The 21,549-nt window shown below is 36.9% G+C and overlaps 1 protein-coding gene across 2 annotated transcripts in view; it reads left to right on the top strand.

Moving 5' to 3' along the window:
- Nucleotides 1-21,549, top strand: part of RPS6KA5 (ribosomal protein S6 kinase A5) — a 72,217-nt gene that overhangs the window by 32,817 nt on the left and 17,851 nt on the right. For both annotated transcript variants that reach the window (XM_026112281.2, XM_064512190.1), the window contains exons 6-7: nucleotides 10,629-10,712; nucleotides 13,794-13,897. In XM_026112281.2, coding sequence (XP_025968066.1) covers nucleotides 10,629-10,712; nucleotides 13,794-13,897 — 188 coding nt within the window. The remainder of the gene's footprint in view (nucleotides 1-10,628; nucleotides 10,713-13,793; nucleotides 13,898-21,549) is intronic.

Here is a 21,549-nt window from a genome sequence, read left to right on the forward strand (position 1 = left end):
GGTTTTAAGAATTCCTTACCTATTACTAATTTGCTTGGTACTTCATCTCACTGGTATCAAAGAATTACACTGCAGAAGCAGACATAGCCTTCATCTAATTCTGTGAAAGAGGGAGTCTCTACTCCACATCCGATGAAGACTGCATTGGGTTGCACATCAGGGCCACAGCTGTAGAGAGCATGTGTTTCTTAGCTGGCATGCAGTGCTGTCATCTGTCTTGTTTCCCGCATCTGATACGTTATGTTGAGCTGTTCTTGCTCTCGCCTTTAAGTGCCTGTTCTGACAGCAGCTTCTGGCAGGCAAATCTCAGGCTTGCTTGAGAAATTCAGTAGCCTCACTTTTGGAAACAAAATTCATTGATGTCTGTAGCTGTGTTACACGATGTGTAGTGTTGAACAGGGTGCTTCTGCTCTATCTGCTTCTGGAAGCAGGAACAGCCCACAGGATAGGATTTTTTTTAATCTACTTCAGGTAACTTTAGAAATGCATTTTTTAATTCTTCTTGAGATGGTGTTTTGAACTAGAGGACCCTTGATCTGATGTATTGCAACTGTTCTTGGTCTGGTCTAACACTTTATTTTAGTACTTCAGTCTTCATTGTGGTTTTGTGGAGTACAGCAGAATGGTCTAACTGGTATAGTGCTAAACCGTTGCTGCCATTTGAACTTTCGTTTAGTCTCCATGAAGATGCTTTGGTCCAACCCAGATAGTCATTTTAGACAGGCTAGTTTAATTTCTTCAGCCTTAAGTGTGTTTTTTTTCTTCCTTGTCTTTGTTCTTCCGTCTGTCTTCTACAGAGGTCATAGATTTGGTCCTGAACAGACATTACAGCTACAGAAGCAACAGTCTACACCTGAGACATAGATCATGTGAAGCTGTACTGTTTCTGGTATGGACAGCTCAGTTCCCTAGTAATATGTCTCTGGACATTATGACCAAAACAGCTCCCAAAGAATGAATAAAAAAAGGGGGTGGGGTGGGGGAACCCAGTCATCATGGCACTTCTCTTGTTGGGAAAAGGTTTTCAACATTTCATTCAATCATGTCTTTAAACTACGAGAAGACTTTTCTGTAAATTTTCATATGCCTTGCTAAGTTGTTCCTGTTAATTATTGTCTGGACTACAAAACTGATGAAGAACAATGCTACAGATCTAATTTCTATGTAAACAATTTTTTTCGTGATTAATTTTTTATCTTTGAGGTAAATATCAATAAAATTACTTTCAGATAGGATGACCTGTAAGGCTTGCCAAAGGTACAAGGCCTGTTTCTGCACAGAATCCAGACCTTTCATTCTTTACTTGAGATTTTGCTGATCTACAAAAGCCAGTTCTACAGGTCAGCTTGTTTGTTGCGAAGAATCTGCTGTATTAAGTGCCTTTTTTTTAGTAGTACAAAGACATATGAAGCCTTCTGTGTACATAAAGATTTTTGTACTCTCTTGTACATCCGGGAAATATTTCCTGGCACGAAAGTTGAAGCACCTTATGTTCCAGTCTATCCCAGGAGAGAACAACTGCCTTTGAGGTAGTTTTATGGACTTACCTAGGAAACATTAATGAGCTCAGAAATGAGGGATTGCTGTATGGGATCCTTCTCACAAGCTTGTGTTGCCCAAGAAACCCCTTTGCTGAACTTGGGAGTCAAAAGCAAAGCATCCCTATAGATCTTACTCTAAAACATAGCTTAGAAACAGCACTATCTTGTTTTGGGGTAAGCAAGAGTTAAAATGCTGTGGTGTCAAAGCAATTTTAACATCTGGCATTCATTTCTATTCTATATAATCCCTTCTCCACTTGACTGCCTGTGCAGATACATTTGTTGTCATTTTGTCTCACAAGAAGTGACCACATGCCACACTGCTGGTAATAAAGGAAAGGTTATCCTGCATCAGAGGAAAAAATTGGGTTGTAAATATTTATTTGTAACAAAATAGAGACTGTAGATCTTCATGTGCTAGAATGTTTAGGATCTTATTCACTAAATAAAATTCAGAGCAATGTCTTCATATTGATCATAACTTCACCAGTTCCAGAAGGCTGGTTTGAAGCTTTAAATCTTCTGGATACTTGTTTTTTTGTTGTCATATATATATTATATGCACAGTGCTTCCAATTTATTGCAGGCAAGAAGTGTTTCCAGGAAACAGCTGTGGGGTTTTACTTATCCACAGCCATGAGTATTTTGCAGAATTTAGTAGTAGCTCACATGATTTACAAGCTGTGTGCACTCACATGCTATATAACCTGTTACATGATTGCTTAAAGAGAAGCCTCAAGATATGCAGCGTTCTAGACAAACCATGATTTTCATCTGTTTGGGTATACCTGATCTAAAAGTTGGTATGGAGAAATTTTGCTACCCAGGCAATGAAGAGGAATTGTGTAAGTAGAAAGACTGTATCTGTGTTAGGTTAAAAACCATATTGAAGCTTGCCATGCAGTGTCACAGTACCTTGGACAACAATAAGAATTCGTTGTGTCTTGCTGGGTCATAACATTTTGAAACCTTCACAATGATGAAGTCAGATTAAGTGAATGAAGCAATTTCACTTACCAACTAACAAGGAATCTCATAGGAATGTTGCTGAAACCAATCAATTAAATGTATAATTTATATTTTAAATACATACATGTAAAACATAAAAATTCTATTCTTTCATTCTCTTTAACAAAAAAGTGTCAATAACCAGTAAGTAATTCTTATTTTGATTTGGAAAATTTTCCCAATGGACTCCTGAAGAGTCAGTTCTGAGAGTAGCCCAGAATGCATTCAGGGAGCTTGTCTGTCTGTCTTGGTTCCATTCCATTCCACCCGCCTGGTCTATATAACTAGGCATTTCTGAATTACAGAGTTCAGTTACGGGACTGTTACAAAGAACACTTCATTGCACACAAAATGCCTGCTTTTCTCTAAAAACAGATGGCTTATTTTGTGAAATTTCAATTGTTACGCTTTTTGAATCAGCATTGGAAATTGACTTTCCCCTTCCCCTTCATTATTTTTGGTAGAAAGACTTGGGATTTTTCTTTGAGTTCAGTATTTTGGTTTACGTACATAATACCATAGACAATTGACATAAAATTTGTCAAAGATACAGCTTTAAAGTATTATCCAATATCACCCGAAGGGTAATTTTTTGTGCCAAATTGTGAGGAAATTGGCATAAGGTATAACCCAGCTTTCATGCTTTACTCACAGATCTATCGATGAGGGCCAAGTGCACGAAAGCCTGATGGCTTGACTGAGACCAATTACTCATTTAAAAACAGAAAAACAAAAAAACACACACTTATTCAGTGGAGATACAATCTTAAATGTTACTGTATAACTCTGAAAGGAGTTGATAGATGAAATATTTGTCATTGTAGGCGTCATTTCTACCCCGAAGATTGTGTCTCTGTTCTTTGGACCAACTGTGATATTTTTTTCCTTCTTTTTCTTTTTTAATACAGAATAAACTAAAAACATAGTTCTTAAGCTATCTAGTTCATGGAATATTTGATAAAAATCCAGAACACAAGGAAATGAAAGTCCAAGCCAATTTAATAGCAGAGAAATGCCCTTTGCCTACCGTTGTGTGGTTTCCAGTTCTGAAATTGTTACGCTACTAACTATGTACTCTAAGGTTTACCTAAGCCTTACCCACACTTTCAGTGCACAACTCTCTATGGATTGACCATATCCTAACATGGCTTTTATTATCAAGGGAACAGCCATTAGAGAACACCTGCAGTATTCAAAAACAGTTGGAGAAGAGTGACTTTGCTTTAAAAATGTTGTTGAAAAATTCATTTAAGGAGACGAGTGTCAGGGTTCCGATAAATATGATACATGGTATGGTTTTAGAATATGCCAGTCTGGTGTTCAGGGCAGTAGTCCTGCTTGGTTAAGAACAAAGTGTTGTGCATTAAATAGTTGGAGAACAGAAGCCATCTGTTCTGTTTCAAAGGTGGCCTTTCATTTAGTTGGAGAAGTGGGTCCTAAATTGTGAATGCTTAAAAGAATGGCTTCAGTGAAAACTTGGGAATAATCCTTTGGCTGAAATGTGTTTCCACAAAGACTGCTGTGAATACAATAAACCATAGGATTGTACGACCCAAATGCTAGTTGGAGCAGTGACGTGTGTCTTTGAACATAATTCATCAAGCTGAAGAAATACTTCAGAGGGTTATATATTTAAATGTTAAATAATATTTCTCCAGATGATAGAATAACAGTGTTAAGTCACTTGAGTGGTTTCCCTATCCACATTTGCGCTTTGGAGATAAAAGCACAAGGGCTCAAGCTCAGCTACTTTTTCCAGGGCAGTATTTGTATGGCAAATAGCTGCTCTCCATATGCTCAGTGCACACATGCAAAACAATGTGCTTGATATATCCCTCAGTTCTCTCAGCCGGGTACTCTGGATGGAATATCTGGTTATTCTTTGCAGGTTGTTAGCTAGTACTGTTAGTAAGCTTTATCTAGACTCTTCCTCTCCAGTATTCACACCTCTTTGGTGGTCTTTCAAGGTTTTTTGGGGGTGCTTTGCTTTGCGTGTTTGTGTGTTCCCAAGGTCTCTGAAACAAAAACCTTGTGTTCTTAAGGCTTCTGTTTGTTTGTTCTTCTGTTCCCATTTTCATATGGTCAAATAGCATAATTCTGTCTGCTCAGTCTGTCCCTTGTAGAACAGGCCTGTCACAACAATGGATGGGAGCATTTTGTGCGTAATGTTCATCTAGATCGTATGTTTCTTTTGGTGTAACTTCTATAAACTGTTCTGGCTACCTGCAGAAGTCCAAGCAGCAATCTTTTTTCTTTCATACTCAGCACCAACACTGATGTCCTTGTTGTCTTGGAAAGCACTCAACGCCTTAGCCCTTGCCTGCCTGGGCCTGGATCTTTCAGTACGGGCAGTCATCTTCTGCTCTGAGACTGCTTTGGAGTTCCAAAAGCCATCCTCTGTCCTTTCCTTCAAGCTGACTTGGATGTGCTGTCATGGCTATGAGTAAGGATGGTAGTCACAAGATACCCTTTCCAATTAAGCAGAGCTTAGTTCCCAAAGGATAATAGTTGTAGATTTGGAGCCTATGGAACTTCATGAAAGTGGTTTTATGGTAAATGTTTTCTTCCACTGAAGGAATTCTGGACTTCAAATAAAATGTTTCCATTCACAAGTGGAAATAAAGCTATTGTGATATCAAGGGACTCATTCATCCTCTTAATGCTAATGAGGCAACCAGACTTGTCCCATGGTTCAGAATACAGACGTGTATTCATTTTCCCTCAAGGAGAGAGGACTTAAGCCTTCAGGCTGCTTGATTAAACTCCCTGGCTAACTAAAAAGGCAAGTTGGTTGTATTAGGACATTGAATCACAGACATTTCCAGTGCATCTGGGCTGTGAGAGCTTCTTTTTGGCATTGTCAATTAACACTTCTTTCCAGCACAGTAACTTCTTAAATCAGGCAAAACAGAGTAGCCCTTTATCCAAATTGTTGGCTGCCAGAAGGCACTTTGTCTGAGTAGGGATGAGTTTTTTAGGAGCATGTTTCCCCATTTGATTCCTTGGCTCTCTGGAAGTCTCATCTAATTCCTGCAGTTAACTTTGGAATTACAGGTCTTGTTCTACACATCTGGTTATAACCCATTGAACTGTCAGCGCTACCATTAAACATGTTGCTAAACAAAATTTGCATTACTCTAGAGTAGGATGTGTACTCACAAGGACGCATCCTCTCATTGTACTAGGAACTGTTTGCCTGCCAGTCAGGCTCTTCCAGTAGTTGTGGTGAGTTTGCTTAGTCTCTGCAGAGAAATGCTGTTTTTTTCCTCCCTTTTAGCCAATGTTATTGTGGTGTGGGTTTTTTTTGTTTTTTTTGTTTGTTTTTGTTTTTTGCTTGACCAGGTAGCTCATTAGAGAACTCTGAAGGCATAGTTCCTCTGTCTTTGAGCAGAAAGGTTTACATATCTGTTTTTTGGAACTTCAGATGGTTTAGGATGCCTGCCTACCTTTCCTTGATCACAAAGTGGGGCCACTGTATGAGGTGATGATATGCAAGATCAGCAAGGGCACATGATGGTGCAAGATCTCCTTTCTTCTGTTAGCACTTGGTTGAATTCTGGAGCCAGTTCTTTTGGTCTCTGAAACTGGTGTAGTCTGTGGTCTCCCTGCCAAGGTCTGTGAACATACAGCCTTTCAAGGAAGACACTGTTCTGCGTTTTTTGTCTTTGGCGAGGCGATTGTCTTCTGACACAAATCATAATCTGTGTTGTACCTTTGTCTTGGATAGTAACAAAGAGTCCTAGTTCTCTCTTCTAAAGCTGCTCAGTGGTTAGCTGCTGTCAATGTTTCCTGGTCGGAAAGACTAATATGCTCCCTCCCTCCATCTCCCCGTGAAGGAAAAGGAGAATGGGATGCTGACATAGGTATTCTGGAGAAAAGGCTACAGGGATCATATAGACGTGATGTTAAAAAGGGCCTAGCAAATTAAAGCAGTTACATTTCACTAGGATGCTCAAATCTGATGGAATGATTGCAAGGAACTCGGAGGACTCTGCTCTATGCTTATCTCACCCTATGTGGAGCGGGAGAAGTTTGAGGTCTACCACATGTGTAGTACTAGAGCGCTTAAAGAAGACAGTCTGATAATGCATATAGGCACAACTCGTCTCATAGGGTAAGTGTTCAGGGTGTATAACATTTCTTTTTAATAGGGGAATGGTTCAACAAAGTGAACTGTCTGACTGTCCATGTAACCATGAATAGCTGTGTCTGGCTGTTCAGTGATAGGCTATTCAGTGCTCAGGTGCTCTAAACAAAACTTGCTTTGTATCAGTGGATTCACTCTGAGGCAGCTAAACTGTTCCAAATAGCCACTTTGTATTCCTCTACTAAGTGCTATTATGTTATTGCATACAAGCTTCAGGAATGATGCTGAGCTTGGTAAAGAAAAAAAATATCAAAAACACCTGTTGCTTGGTAGAAGACTGAAGACTGCCTCCAGATTACCTGTAAACATGGAATCACTTGCTGACTGGGAACAAGCATGCCAGGCTTTCAAAGACACGGCTGCATTGTCATATTCAGAGTTACTAGAGATGGGTTAGCCACATTCCTACTTATTTCCTTTAGTGTATAATTGTTTAGGGTTTTGCAACTCAAGCGAGGAAATTAGTGTTTAAGGTATGCTTCCTGAGTGAGGAGAAAAATATATATTCTGTGTTCTGGAAAAAGTCCTCAAGCTCTAAAATACTTGCAAAATATGCGTGTTTAGTGTGAAATTAAAAGGAGATAATCCAACTTCAGTTATCATTTAGCAACTTCCTTCCTTGTTTTACTTCTTGTGATGTGAAAGTATTAATAATGTGGATTCTGGAATTTGGATTCATGTTCTAAAGTTACATGAGTTGTAAATTTGTGGGGCCAAAATCAAGATGTTACAAAATGAGTTTTGGTTGTGCTTGTTTATAATTATTTTTGGACTGCATATTTGATCAGTGAGTGAAATGTGATTTCGCACATGAATGGTAAAGTACAACTTACAATGACTTTTATAAGCTACTCTAAGTTGTCCCCAACACACACACACACACACACACACACACACACACACACACACACACACACACACACACACACACACACACACACACACATACACACACACACACACACACACACACACACACACACACACACACACACACACACACACACACACACACACACACACACAAAAGTGGTGTTGGAGTAACATTCCTTAAAATAGTTTTAAAACTGTGTGTAATACATACTGATAAAGACTATTCGTGACTCCCTGGAAAATGCATGTTTGACTGTAAGTTTACCTAAGTCCTCCTAGCAAACTTAAAATCATGTTCTGTAAGTAACAGCTAGATGTAATTGGTGTGGTTTGTGATTTAACAAAGCAGCGTAACTGGAGATGTATCTAATAAGTATCCAGACTCCGTGACTTCAGCTGTCTGAAGTCAGTGCTTTCTACAGAACATCTAATGAAAGCAGATCTGTGTCGATTTTTGTATGACTCGGAGGGCTCTGCTTTCAGGCAGTTGCCTTTTCTAATGTTCTGGGGAGTGCTGGAGTCTTAAGCTATTTTTCTGTGGTTAAATAAGAAACTATAAATAGTTGGTATCAACTCCTTGCAGCAGTTCTAAGCTGGCTTCTGGAATAGAAAAGCTAGCATATGTAATGGCACACCAGTGTTAGTTACGAAGAAAACACTCAATGGGTCCCCCTTTTTTTTCTTATTTAATGCTGTGTTCCAGTTCACTACTTAATTTCTTGCTTAGAACACTGCTTGTGATAATCATCTGCTTTCCTCTTCTTGGCTCTATTCAGCCTTGAATTTCAGCACTAGACTGTTTTTAAGCAGAAAAAAGAAGCAAGAGCTAAAGGATGCAAGTGCTTATCATCCATGGCGTAGAAGTTGCAATTTTTATAAGCCTCATTGCAAATGTATCCCAAAGGGTTTTCTATTTATAAATGTTTGACTTACAGTAACTTAGTAGTTTTTTATATTAAAATTTAATTATAACCAATGATTTAATACAATATAATTCTTTTTACTTCAAAATTGTTGTTAGATTTTTAAACATTGTATTTTGCAAGGGAAGAAAGAATGCTTCAGATAATAATTTTAGAAAGAAATAAAGAAAACTTCCAAAAGTTGTTTCAGAAGTCATATCTTTCATATTAAAAGCTAAAATGTTTGGTAAAAGATGAATTATGAAATTACTGTTATTTTTAATCTTCTAGAAAACATTAAAAAATTAATATAATTTAAAATGAGAACCACCAGTCTTTAACAGTAAGAATATGTAACTTATAACTGTTTGTCAAACAAACTGCTAATAATCAGCTTGCATATTTTGAAATGTTTTAGGGGGCCTTGCTTCTCACCAACAAAAGGTATTTTCTAGTGATAGATACCTGAGATCATAAGGGTTCTGCTGTACCACTATATATTTTCGTATACAACTCTCCAATCTGTTTCTTGCCACCACAGTGTCTTGGAGCCTAATTTTATTACACAGTGTAGAGACAAAAATACATAATTTTGAAGATAATCTGCAGAATTTGTAGCTAACTAAATGACAGCTTTCATCCATTTCTGTTGATATATCAACATTATAAGTTGTTTTCATAAATCTCATTTTGGATGCATTGTCTTTATTCTCTGGACAGGTAGCAAATGGGAGGGGAAAAGTTTGGATTTATATTTTTCACTTCCCTGCCTTTTGCCCCTGCCCCCCTTCCCTCAGCTGAAGGAAAAACACCCAGTGAGGTATTATTAATAACTTGAGATTGGCTGCTGCCTGGAGACCTAGGTATTGCTGAAGGGGGTTCGGTTTGGTTTGGTGTTCATTTTGGTTTTTATCTAGGTAACAGGTATTGGAAAAGATAATGAAAGAGGAGCAATAGCTGTGTCAAAAGATAGTGGAATCATGAAGAAAAAAGTTTATTATGTTATGTTTTTGTTTCAGAAATTAATATTTCAAGTTAATATTTGAACAAATCAAGGCCTATAACTATTTTAAACTCAATTCTACCAAAAACCCTCCCACCCAGTCACAGTATATGTATTTTAATAAATACAGTTTAATAATATGCTGTTGGACTGTTTAATTTTTACACCTCAGGGCAGCACTGAGCACTATTTCTAATTTTAGATGCTTCCCCTCATTAGTGTAGTACTTTCTCTTATATAGCACCTGTTTTAAACTCCAAATCTGAATCTACGAATGTAAAACCTGACTTTTGAAATATTTGCTTTTTTGAACACTCTTCTTTAAAGGACCTATCAGGATCTCTCCCCAAAATGCTAGAAGCTTGAAGGATAAGGGAGGAACAATGTTGCATGGCCCAAACACATGTGCTTTCGTCATTAGCAAGGTACAGCATGACCTCATGTTGACCTCAAAGGTAAATCGCTAACAGGGAACAGTTATACATGCCTGTGAAAACAGCTTAGTCTTGAACATAATCAAAACAATAACTTCAGTGTGTAGAATAAAATTAAATTTACAACTCTGTCTGTCTGTCTGCCTTTCTCTTTCTCTCTCTGTCTCTCTCCAAATCTCCTCTTGAGAGAATGTTGTGTTTTTTATATGTGTGTGTGTTGCGAAAGGAGATTACTTTCCTAGAGGTCATAATAAATTCCTAAGTATGGGGAACCCAAAGGATCTTGTATCCAATTTAGCCAAATTGTAAAAGTGTATAATTGACTGCCCTTTTTAACTAAAGGTTTCATTTATTGTCTAGAGTATTGATATTGCAGCCTTGAGAATGTGTCTTTATTACCTTGGGGAGTATTGTGTAGTTCTGAAATGTGTAGTTCATTTAGACTTATGGGAATGTTTTTTAAATATCAATACATTAACTTTTGTGTGCTTACATTTAGACTGCCACACAAACATATTTTATATTTTGCATAAAGGATTGTAAATATTCTGTAGCATTTTGTGATACATCTCTACATATGTTGGAATATGCTTTAGCTAGCAGTTCTGAGCTATTTGAAGAAGAATTGCTGCCAGCAGCTTGGAACTGTTAGCCATATTTGTCCCATATGAGTTGTACAATATTATTGTTTGATGTAAATTTTGTATTTTTTTTTAATAGAATGAGAGAGCATATTCCTTCTGTGGAACAATAGAATACATGGCTCCAGATATTGTAAAAGGAGGAGATACAGGACATGATAAGGTATGTTCTATCCACTTTCCTCTATTACTGAGGAGTTTAATTCTCCAGGCAACACTGTTCAGCAGGTGGAGAGGATGGCGGGGGATTTTTTTGTTTTGTCTTTTGGCGGGGGGGGTGTTGGTAAACTGTGATAGTATCTTATTTAAACATGCTTTACTTCAGGTTGTCGTAACGTATATTATCACCTGTATTTAAAATCATGAATATGATGTATTTTTAGTGTACATCTAATTTTTAGCGTAATTGAAGTAAAGACATATTTATAAAGCTATTCAGGTTCATTTATGTTCTATTAAAATATTTTTCTGAATGTGTTTAAACTTTAGCAGAGGAACAGAAAAAATTTAGCTGACAGATTCTCTTATTGTAAAACTAATTCAGCAGAGTGGAAAAACAACTGTTTCATAGATAACTAATATTCTGATGCACTTTAAATTGTACAACAGGTTAAGCTACTGTCTTTTCTTTCTTGAAGCTTGCAGTGGGTTATTAATGCAGCTTTGAAATGTTCTCCACTTGTCAGAAACCAATTTCGTTTAGCTCGAGGTTCAAGTTTTATTATGAAACACATAATAAAATGTGTCAGTAATTGATGGATGGTCCAACATTTTTTCAGTAAGGTAAAGATCAAGATCATCATTATTCACAGATGATATTTGAAACATAAAAACCTCTTTCACTATAGGAATTCTACAACATCCCTAGATAACTTCTGATAGCTTATTACTCTAGGAAGTTTTCCTGAATATTTAATCTTAGGGGGAGGTTTTTTGCTGTAGATTAGGTTGATTTGACTTGGTTTTCTCTTGGTGGTCATAGACTATAGCTGGTCACAACTTCTCTTAAAACAGCCTTTTTAAGTATTGGAAAATGTTGTCTCCCTCCATCTCCTTTTTTCTAGCCTAACTGGACTCTCACTTTTCCTTAGAGATGCTTTCTTCTTTCTCTCTATTCATTCTTCTCTTTTGGTCTCTGAGTTTGCCCATATATTTCTTTAAGTTGGGAGCACAGCAGTGGGTGTAGTATTTGATCTAGGTGTTGGCTGTCTAGAGTACAGCAGGATGATTACCTCCATAATTCTTATATTAAATACAAAATAGAACATGTTTTGTCTTTCAACTTACTGTCTCACACCTAATTTGTATTCCACTGTATCTTCTGCATCTCTTTCTACAGTGCTGATTGTCTGATCATTATTATAAATGGCATTTTTTTATTTATGCATTTGAGCTCTTTCCTGCACTCTGTGTTTCTCATTACTTTCATCTTGCCAATTTCAGAGCATCTTTCCAGTGTGTCAGTTCCTTTCAATTCTGATTCAGTCTTCTGAAGAGCTTACAAATTTAGTATCATTCCTGATTTTAAGGGCAGTCTCTACTCTGTTATCTTTCATCAGTTCTATTTCATGTTTTCATCAAGATGGAGCCCTATGGTATTCTATAAGAAATAGTGTCACAGTTTGACAGCAGATGATTGACAACTGCTAAATAAGTGTGACTTTATTTTTTTTCTGCTGCCTGTGTTCCCATGTGATGATGGTTATTTCTACCTCTCACTTCCTTGGCTCACTGTTGGTAATGTCATGTGGCACAGTGCTACAAGGTTTTTAGCATATTTCATACTTACTGCATATCTAGCAGCTCCCTGATTTTATTTTTAGAAAAAGGAAATGAGTTTGCCTTGCTCTGTTTTTGATTACTCAGTGTTTTTGCTTTGTAATCTCTTTTCTAGATAGCAAATTGATAGTCTTAACCTGCTCCAGTATTATATGCAATATATACAATAAGAGGTTTGAATGATTTCTGATTGTGCAGATACTGTTCTTTTTTAAAAACAGATACCAAGGAAAAATTCTCCTGTTTGCAAATATAATCCCTAACAGTAGAGACCTCTTTGGCTAGTTCTTTTAGATGCTCTTAGCTGAATACATGAAACCGGATTTTTTTTAATCTTAAAACAAAAAAAGGCTAAATTTACATTGTTTCATTAATTGTCTTCCTGTATTATATTAATTCTGTCAACACAAGCAAACCAGAAGTTCAGTTTCATGCATTTGCAAATTTCATGGAAGGAAAACTGAGAAGTTCAAACATCTGTAGCTAAAAATAATTTTGTTTAAATGAAGTTGAAACTAGACTGCTTTCGTTATTATTCATAGTAGCATCCTTTTTGATGGAAGGGAGAAATATTTATGAATAAACAGCAGTTATTTTTAATTATTTTTATAATTAAAAATGTTTCAGGGGCAACAGGGTATATGTGTGCAGAGAATTTGAGAAGTTTACCTGAAAAAAACTCTTTTCTAAGAAAACCTCTGCTTTCTCTCCCCAGATAACTGCCTATCCTTGAATCTGTGTAGCCTGCTGCATGTATTGGAATAGTCGGACAAAATTGGAGACAGCATAGCCAAGGAAGGCATTATCTGAAGGCATTTTTTAAAGTGCTGTTAAAAAAAAAAAAGAAAAGAGAGAGAGAGAGAGAGAGAGATCAGAATTATGAATAATGAGTAACATATATATGTGTAATATGTAATAACAAGTAGAATATTGGAAGTCAAAGATCACATGTATTGCCAGGGAAATAAAAGGGAAATTTCATGAAGTTTTTCGGTGTCCTGATTAACCTATAGTCTTCTGGTATGCTTTTCAAAAGTTCTTAAATTTCATTTTCAGATTCCTAAAGTCTCAGATCTCATTCCTTTTTAGGAAGCCTTAGGTGTTTCTTATTTGGAGTCTGTTTTAGAATTCTTACCTCTTCACAGCTATGGAGATGAAAATGAATTTTGGGAAGGGGAAAAAAAAATGGAACTTTAGTAGCCAGGAAAAAGAGGATTCAGTTTAAGAAATGCGTTGAAGAAGCCAAGCAGAGAGATTTCAAAGTCAAGTTAATTTAGCATAGAACATACATACTTACCTCCAGTCAGTACCACAGTCCTTTAAGCTTTACTATATCCATCCCTCTGGTGATAGGTAGGGCCCTGTTCTTATTGCTAGCTGTTTACTAGCTGCGTTGCTTTGTTCTTCCTTTTATTAACAATATTGTTGTGCTGTATCATAACATACATAATTATTTGTTCTGTAGGCTGTTGACTGGTGGAGTGTTGGCGTTCTCATGTATGAATTATTAACTGGAGCATCACCATTTACGGTTGATGGAGAGAAAAATTCCCAAGCAGAAATTTCTAGGTAAGATTCAAAACTGTGTGTGTGTGTGTGTGTGTGTGTGCGCGCGCTTGTTCACAAAATGATGCCAGTGCCATAATATGTATTTTGGGGGAGTTCAAATCTAAAATTTAGGAAGAAAGTGCTACTAGGGTGATGTTTTTGGTATTCCAGTTCTGCTTAACAGAGTGACATCTGGAAGCAGACAGGTTTTATTAACATTAGCAGATTATTGAAATAACAGAACTGCCCTTCAAGAAAGACATGTTCAATATAAATTATTGTGGAACCACAGCTTTGTAGGTGATATTCAGCCCTGTTGTACTTAAGTTTAGTGTTGAAAAAGTCAAACTAAATATGAAATTACATGCAAACAGAAAAACCAAATTCAAAATCTTGGTATGTAATTTATTATGTATTTAGCTGGAGAGATTTTTGTCAGCTCTTGCTAGGTCAGTCCCATCAGACTACAGATTTAAAGCATCAGGGGGTATCCTACACCCCTCTTTTTGTCACAGGCAGTATTATTTTGTTAGTTTATAATGTTGAATCAAAGAACATGATGCTTTCCAGCCATACTTGCATATCTGAGAAAAAAAGTGAATATGAAACTTACAGGATCAAAATAACCTATATATAAAAAATTATCTATTTGTAAAACAAAAATGTTTTACATGTAAAATTTTCTGACTTTATCAGTTTTGTTACAGTCAGCAATATCTTCCTTTGCTCGTTAACAGTTTGTTGTGGGTATCCTAGTAAAAACATTACAGTATTTTAAAAAGACCAAGCAGTAAGCTTACCCAAAATATTTTACTGAAATTTCCCCCAAAATTCAACATTTACTGTTACTGAATTCCTCCTGGAGAGGGGTGGAGGTGGGCACTTATTGCACAAATAAACACTGTCAAGATCAACTTGAAGTACAGACTGTAATCTACCAATAATATTCTCAATGGAATATGATTACCAGTTTTGGCCCTCTTCTGAAGCCGTTTGATGTTTAAGGTTATAATGGGTAGCAGCTGCTTAGATTATTTATTTTACTTATGTTAAAATTTCAGAGAACTTATCTGAAGATTGAGACCTCATGTTTATTGGATTTTAAGTGTCTCTGGAATGGGAAACTCACAGAGCTACTGGAAAAATATTTATTGGGGAAAAATAAACAAAACCAAAAAAAAAAAAAAAAGAAAAATCCATTACCGAAACAAAATTCTAGACTTTAACCTCTTGGTCATTATGATGGAGCGAATACTTATATTAACTCTTTCTAACCTGTTTAAGGTTGGAAGATAGCTGAAGTAAGCCATCAACAAAACCACATACTGTGTTTGAACTGGTCTCTTTGACTCTATGATATACCCAATGGAACTCTTAAGCAGTTACTGATTCTTTTAGATATAGTCTTGACCACAATTTTTACAGAAATAGTTTGTCCCAAAAGCTGGGTAACTGTATAGATATGTGCTTTACAGTATTTGACTGACTCTTGGTAGCTCCTTATGGGCCCTTGAATATCTCAAATTTTCAGATGAGGCAAGATTAAATTCAAAGCTGAGAAACTGCAGGGTTGCTAACGTCATTCCTCTGGTGGCTAATAACCTAATTTCTGACGTAAATTTACTTGTGACAAGGTTACTGCCTCGTTTTTGTGTGCTAGTATTGTTCCTTACTAAGTTTTTGTTCTGGCTGGTGTTTGCACATTTGTAGACAGCAATCCTGTTGTCTTTCATCTTTCATTTTGATAAATTTAGAAGGTAAGTTCATGTAGTTTTCTTACGGTAATGATGCTTCTCAATCTCTTGGTTTCCTGAGAAACCCTTTTCTTAACTCGGTTTGTGGTGTTCTTTCTTATATATGGACAATTTTAATTGTATTCCAGCTTAGATTTCAAAAGAGTCTTGCTTATGAGAAGTAATAATTGACCATCTGGTCAAGAAGATGTTCCTTCCTTTTTCTCAGGTTTCTCATGTTGATGGCAGTGATAGACTAATGGATTTAATTCCTTTTTCTCTAGCACTTCTAACTGATGGGCTCCTAGTTTATAACTAAAATCTCACTAGTTCCAACTACATGACTGCATTTTAGACTTGAGTACTGAAGTAGTAGAAGACAGATGAAATCAACTTTTCTGAATCCTTTTCATTGATGACTCTTTCTTTGAGGAATGACATCTGTTTTGTGCATTTGCAGTTTATTATGTAATGAATGTTACATTCATTTTAAATGAACGTGGCTGAGCATCTGAGGACATTGCTATCTTCCCTGTCCTGGCTGCTGAAGAACAGGAAAGTCCATGGGGAACCTTCTGGGGAATGGTGATTTTGCTGCTTGCTTTGGGGAGCAATGGAAGGGCGTTTGGGAAGTTCCTGGAAGACAGGGTAGAGCAGGCAGGAGAAAAGGGGTATGAGATATCAGCAAGCCATCATCCTGCAGGCCAAGCAGAGAGTGAGAAGAGCACGGAACAGATGTGCCTCTTGGGGACAATAGAAAGACCGACTTTTTCTAGAGGTTGAAGGGGGCTACCTAGAGTTTGCAGCAATTTAGATAGCTGCTGAGCTACTAACCTGGGAGCAAGCCTGAAAGAAATGACCCACCCTTCAAGATGCACTAGCTTGTTAAATTTATTAATTCTTGTTAGCATGTTCATGACTTTTCAGAAATATTCCCCTAATGTTTATCTCCAGCTTGAGTAAAATGAGCTCTTTCAAGAAGTAACAGCTCTCTTTATCCTAAGCCTTCCTGGCCTAGAAGCTGTGGTCTTTATTTCCTTTTTTTCTTTGATAATCAATTCCTTTTGTCGTTAAGGGTACATTCTCAATTTACACTTAATGCCCCCCCTTTTCTTTTTGAGTGCTAATTCTTTCAGTTATGCCTGCAGCCTTTCCTATAAATGTTGAATTGGGATGCAGATTCTAGGTAATTCTACACCTATAATTTAAACAGATTCCAAATTCTCTCCACGGCTGTCTTTGATCTTTCTGGTTTTATTTCTTCTCTCTCACTAAAAGCTGAATTGCAAATAACTTCATTAGATATTTGCAGTTGCCAATAGTGATGAAATCAGTAGCACTGGCACAGAGATTTGAGTTGGTATAAACTCCTTTCTTGATGTCAGAATTATTCTAAACAGAAACTATGTTCTCTAACTTTAACATGATTTAACATGCCAATTGCAGCAGACTTACAGAATTCAATTCTCTCCTACTCAGACACCAGCCCTGAATGCATAATTTTCATGGACCTTGACTTTTCTAAGTTTCAGGAAAAAAGTCTTGTTCTAGATGAATCCTGGTCATTCCCTTATTTTACCCAGGTGAAAAATCATAGAGATTTTTCAGTCAAAATTATATTCACTTGTGTGGAACAAAGGCTGTCTGCTCTTAAATTTGAACTTGAAGTTTTGTTCTGAAATTTGTTTCTCTGATGAACAGTTCAGGTCTTCTGTCAAACATAGTTACTGTACAGTGTTTGTAATATTTTTTTTGCCCTTTCTAAGAAGACAGGCAGGGGCTGGGTTTGTTTATAACTCCCGGGGGTTTTTGTTTGTTTCAGTTTGACTGAGAGTGACTTGAAAGAGAGGGCAAAGGTAGATCCGCTTTACAACTCTGACTTTTGAGGTTCTTGTCATATAGGGACTCAAAATGAGCATGAAGTTTTTGGACTATTATATTGCTGCTCTGCAGCAGCTTATGGAAGAATTCCAAATGAATTAAAAAATCTTACTAGTTTTCAGGTCATGAATATATATTATGTGTGTGTATGTATATCTCCATATTTATAGGTATATAAGTGTGTGTGTATATATGTCTGTAGACTTTTTATATAAAGACATAAATCTATAGATTTTATACAGATTTTAAATATATAGACTATATATACAGACTTTTTATATATAGGTATATAAAAACAGTCTGTAGAAGCATGTTGTGCTATATTAGCATACTAGTGTGATATCTAGCCTATTAAGGCCCTGGAAAGAACCTGTCTGGCTCTTTATCTGACGTTGTTAGACTTTATCTGTGCTTCGTGAAGGATGTCCAAGATTTGATCATCCACTAGATACTATGAAGATACCTTGTTCATTATTCTGCAAGAAACCTTTTCCTCATGAAACTGATAGGAAGATCCATGGCGGGTGTATACTGGGATGTTCTTTATTCTTTACCTGTGAAGACTCTGGTGATTGACACATCCTTTCAAGGACAAAGTAATCATTAAATCCAACTTCTAATTTGCATGGTGTTTTCTGAAGTTTTGTCCATATAAATATTCTAGAGCTTATAGCCACCCACCTGGAATGTACAGCATTTATACTCTTAGCCAGGAATCCAGAATCCTGATAGAACTGATAGAAGATAATGTAGTGATGCTTTTATAATAGGTAGTAATGAGGTAGGAAGCCTCTGCCACATGATAGAAACCATTGGATATCGGATTTGCTTTTAATCACATCACGCCGATGTCCCTGTCTAAAGATCACTTCAGCCTTTCAGTAAAGCAGATGGTTTTAAGACAGTCATACATACTGTATCAAGGTCTACAAAACATCTGTGAGAACTGGGAATCCACAAATAGATTTGCCTGCTCCAAACTTGGAACAAAAGAGTCTGGTATTAGCTGTTCTATTCTGTTCACTTTCAAATTTGAAGGTGAAAACTGTGCTCTGAAAGCTTGCCACTCTAACCTCTAAAAGAGTTACAGCTTGAGATTGCTTTTTCTTATTCCCTGAACATCAGAATGAATACATATTTTTCTGGTGATGCTTATGATGCAGTTCTGAAGACACTGATGATAGACTATGATAAGAGAGTATAAACCTATTGTTTTTGTTGGTCAACTACAATGATGATTTCAGTATAGTTGTCTATAGTTCGATGGTGTCTTTTACCTTGTGGAAGCAAAAACATGAGCTTCAGATCCTGCACTTTTGATTTGTATTATCGTCACTTGCAGAGTCAGGTTTAGGCATCTGTTCTCAAGCTAATCAGTGGAGGATGAAAGGTGGCTTCCATTTCACTATAACGCACTTTATATCTGTATCTTGACCAAAATATTTTTTTGTCTGTAAAAACTCTTTGATTAGAACCTAATGGCTACCACTTACTAGACTTTTTCTTTTTCCTTCTTTGTAAGTAGTTTATTTCTCACTGTTACTGTTTTATTTTAACCAAGTTATTTTTAGCATAAGTTTGTTCAAGTAGCCCACCTTTAGTTATTTTTCCATAGCTTATGCTTTACTTCTCAAACTAATCACTCAGTAGGTATGTTTAATAATAATTTTTACAATATAGTTTGGTCAGTGTAATGCTAGAAGAAAGATAGACATGCTGAATTGCCCTTATTCTCGATAGATGTTTTCACATTCTTTGACATGAATTGGATTTTCTCAGCTACTCAGTGCATCAAGCTTGTGACTCATTTACCTGTTTATAGTGTTAACTGGAATGAAAAACTGAGAAAATACCCTTTAGCTTCTTTCTCCTCTCACTACTACTAAACCACTAGGGGCAATCTGCTCTCCATATATTCAAAAACTTCCTATGACACCGTTTGTCTTCATCAGGCCTTTGAATATTGTGAGGGCATTCTTGTGTGAGTCCTTAAGACTCTCACCCTGAATATGATAATTTTTCACCATGATCACCATTGTCACTGTGATAATTGTGATAATCGCTGTCTCCATGATAGCTTTTTGTAACAGAATTGGGGAGTTCCTTGGCAGATTTATCAAGCTCAGCAGCCTGCACCTGTTACATAGGAGTGGCCCTGAAGATCTCCTTTTCCTCCTTGTCATGCATGCTTTTGATCTGTAGTATTGATGGGAAAGACTCATCAGAGCTTAAATTCCTGAAAAGCAGCACAAGTGAAGCTCTTAGCTCTACAGTCTGCCATAGAGAAGGGTAAGATGGCCAAGTAGTGATTATTTTCCTGTGCCTTGAAATGGTCCAGGACTTCAAAGTGATAACTCCCTTGTCCATGAAAGGGATAGTTTCACTCACCTTTGGTCCTAGGTGTGTTCAGTACAGCCAGATTGCTCTTAGCAGGGGTAATCTCAGCTTATCGCAGCTGAGAGGGTATGTAATAGGCCGGGAGGAGTAGAAGATACAGCATAGTAGTCCTTCAGCAGCTCTGACCACAGTTGCCACTTGAGATACTTAATTCTTCCTGCTTCCTGGGCACTGTTACTAGACCTCATAAACTCAAAATTAAAAAGAGGATGGAGGTGACTCAGAAAAGAAATGGAAGGTTGATGCTGAAGGGTATAGTTCCTACTTTGATATACATGTATACTTGGCCTCCTTCCTCTGAACGCTTCATGGGCTATTTTTACGGCCTTGAGTCACTTACCTCTCAGTACAACGCATCACTAAAGCCATGCTGGTTGTTCTCCTTTTACTTATCAAGCTATTTGATTAGGCTTCACTAATTTCTTCTTCCTCATATGTTGATCGGATATAATTTTTCTTTTCTGTCGGCTTGCAGTCTCTACTAATTAATGTGTGTATGACTTTGTGTACTTAACTCAATGATAATTAGGAGTAGTTCCTGGATCTTGCAAAGAAATAGGTATCCTTCTTCAGTCCTTCTATAGTGAAGTTCTCTGAACCAATCAAGAGCATCATGGATGTTTTTTATAATATCAGTCAACTCCAAAAGTATTTCTGAAGGAATGCCCCTAGCATCTATAAATGCAGCTTACTTGGAGTCTGCTTGTACATCATGGCAAAACACTGTCTTCTGTGCAGTGGGCTCCTGGTGGGTCAATAGATGCATGATAGCCCTGGATATAATCATAGCTGTCTTTTCACACAGCCAAATGCCGCTTCATTGGTAACTCTGCTTTTAAAAGGAGAAAATTTAGAACAATAATCTCAATAACTCTGCCTCTCTTTTTTTCTGTGAATGTTAATATTTGCATCAGAAGCCTGAGATGCAGGCAAAAATCCTGTCGTTAGCACTTAACAATATCACTGCCACAGTCCTTGAAAAACACTGATCTTCTGAGGCTGCACAAAGAAATTGGACCAATTTCTTCTGTTTGTTACCTATGTTACCACTCATCCCAATTCAGTATCTTTTTTTCAGAGATATTTTCAAATTGTTTTGTTTGACTTGGCTGTCAATATCTTCCGATGTTCTGACATTTTTCAAAGAGAAAAATGTTCTAGAATCTTTGAGGCTGACGACACCCGTGAGTCCCAATCCCATTGCTTTAGATATCAATTAAAAATACAGACTTGCATTGGGGTGTTCCCTTCCACCTCTGGGAGAGACCAGCTTGTCTCTTTCTGGAATTTTTGTCATATACTTTCTGATTCTTTCATCAGAAAAGTTGATACATTGATTTCCTCAGATTATTCTTCTAAGCCCAGTGATTTTCAAGCTAAGAAGGCATTGTGGATCTTGCGGGCCCTTTTGCAAACCAAGTAATTCTACTATCAGGATGATGTTTCTCACATCTTACAATAGAAAGGTTTTCTTACATCCTTAGTCTCTTCCACTTTTTGAAACTGGATGGTTTCTTAAGAGGCTAAGGCTCTCCTTCCCTTCCATTCTTTCAGTGCAAGAATCCTCTTGTTTAGTGACATTTAAATTTGGTATTAACGTGCCTAATTTGGAAATCATTTGGTAATCTTGGGCTTTCTTCTATTTTTCTTGAAGTGGAATGT

The sequence above is a fragment of the Dromaius novaehollandiae genome, chromosome 5 (genome assembly GCF_036370855.1).
Source record: "Dromaius novaehollandiae isolate bDroNov1 chromosome 5, bDroNov1.hap1, whole genome shotgun sequence".
Classification (NCBI taxonomy): domain Eukaryota; kingdom Metazoa; phylum Chordata; class Aves; order Casuariiformes; family Dromaiidae; genus Dromaius; species Dromaius novaehollandiae.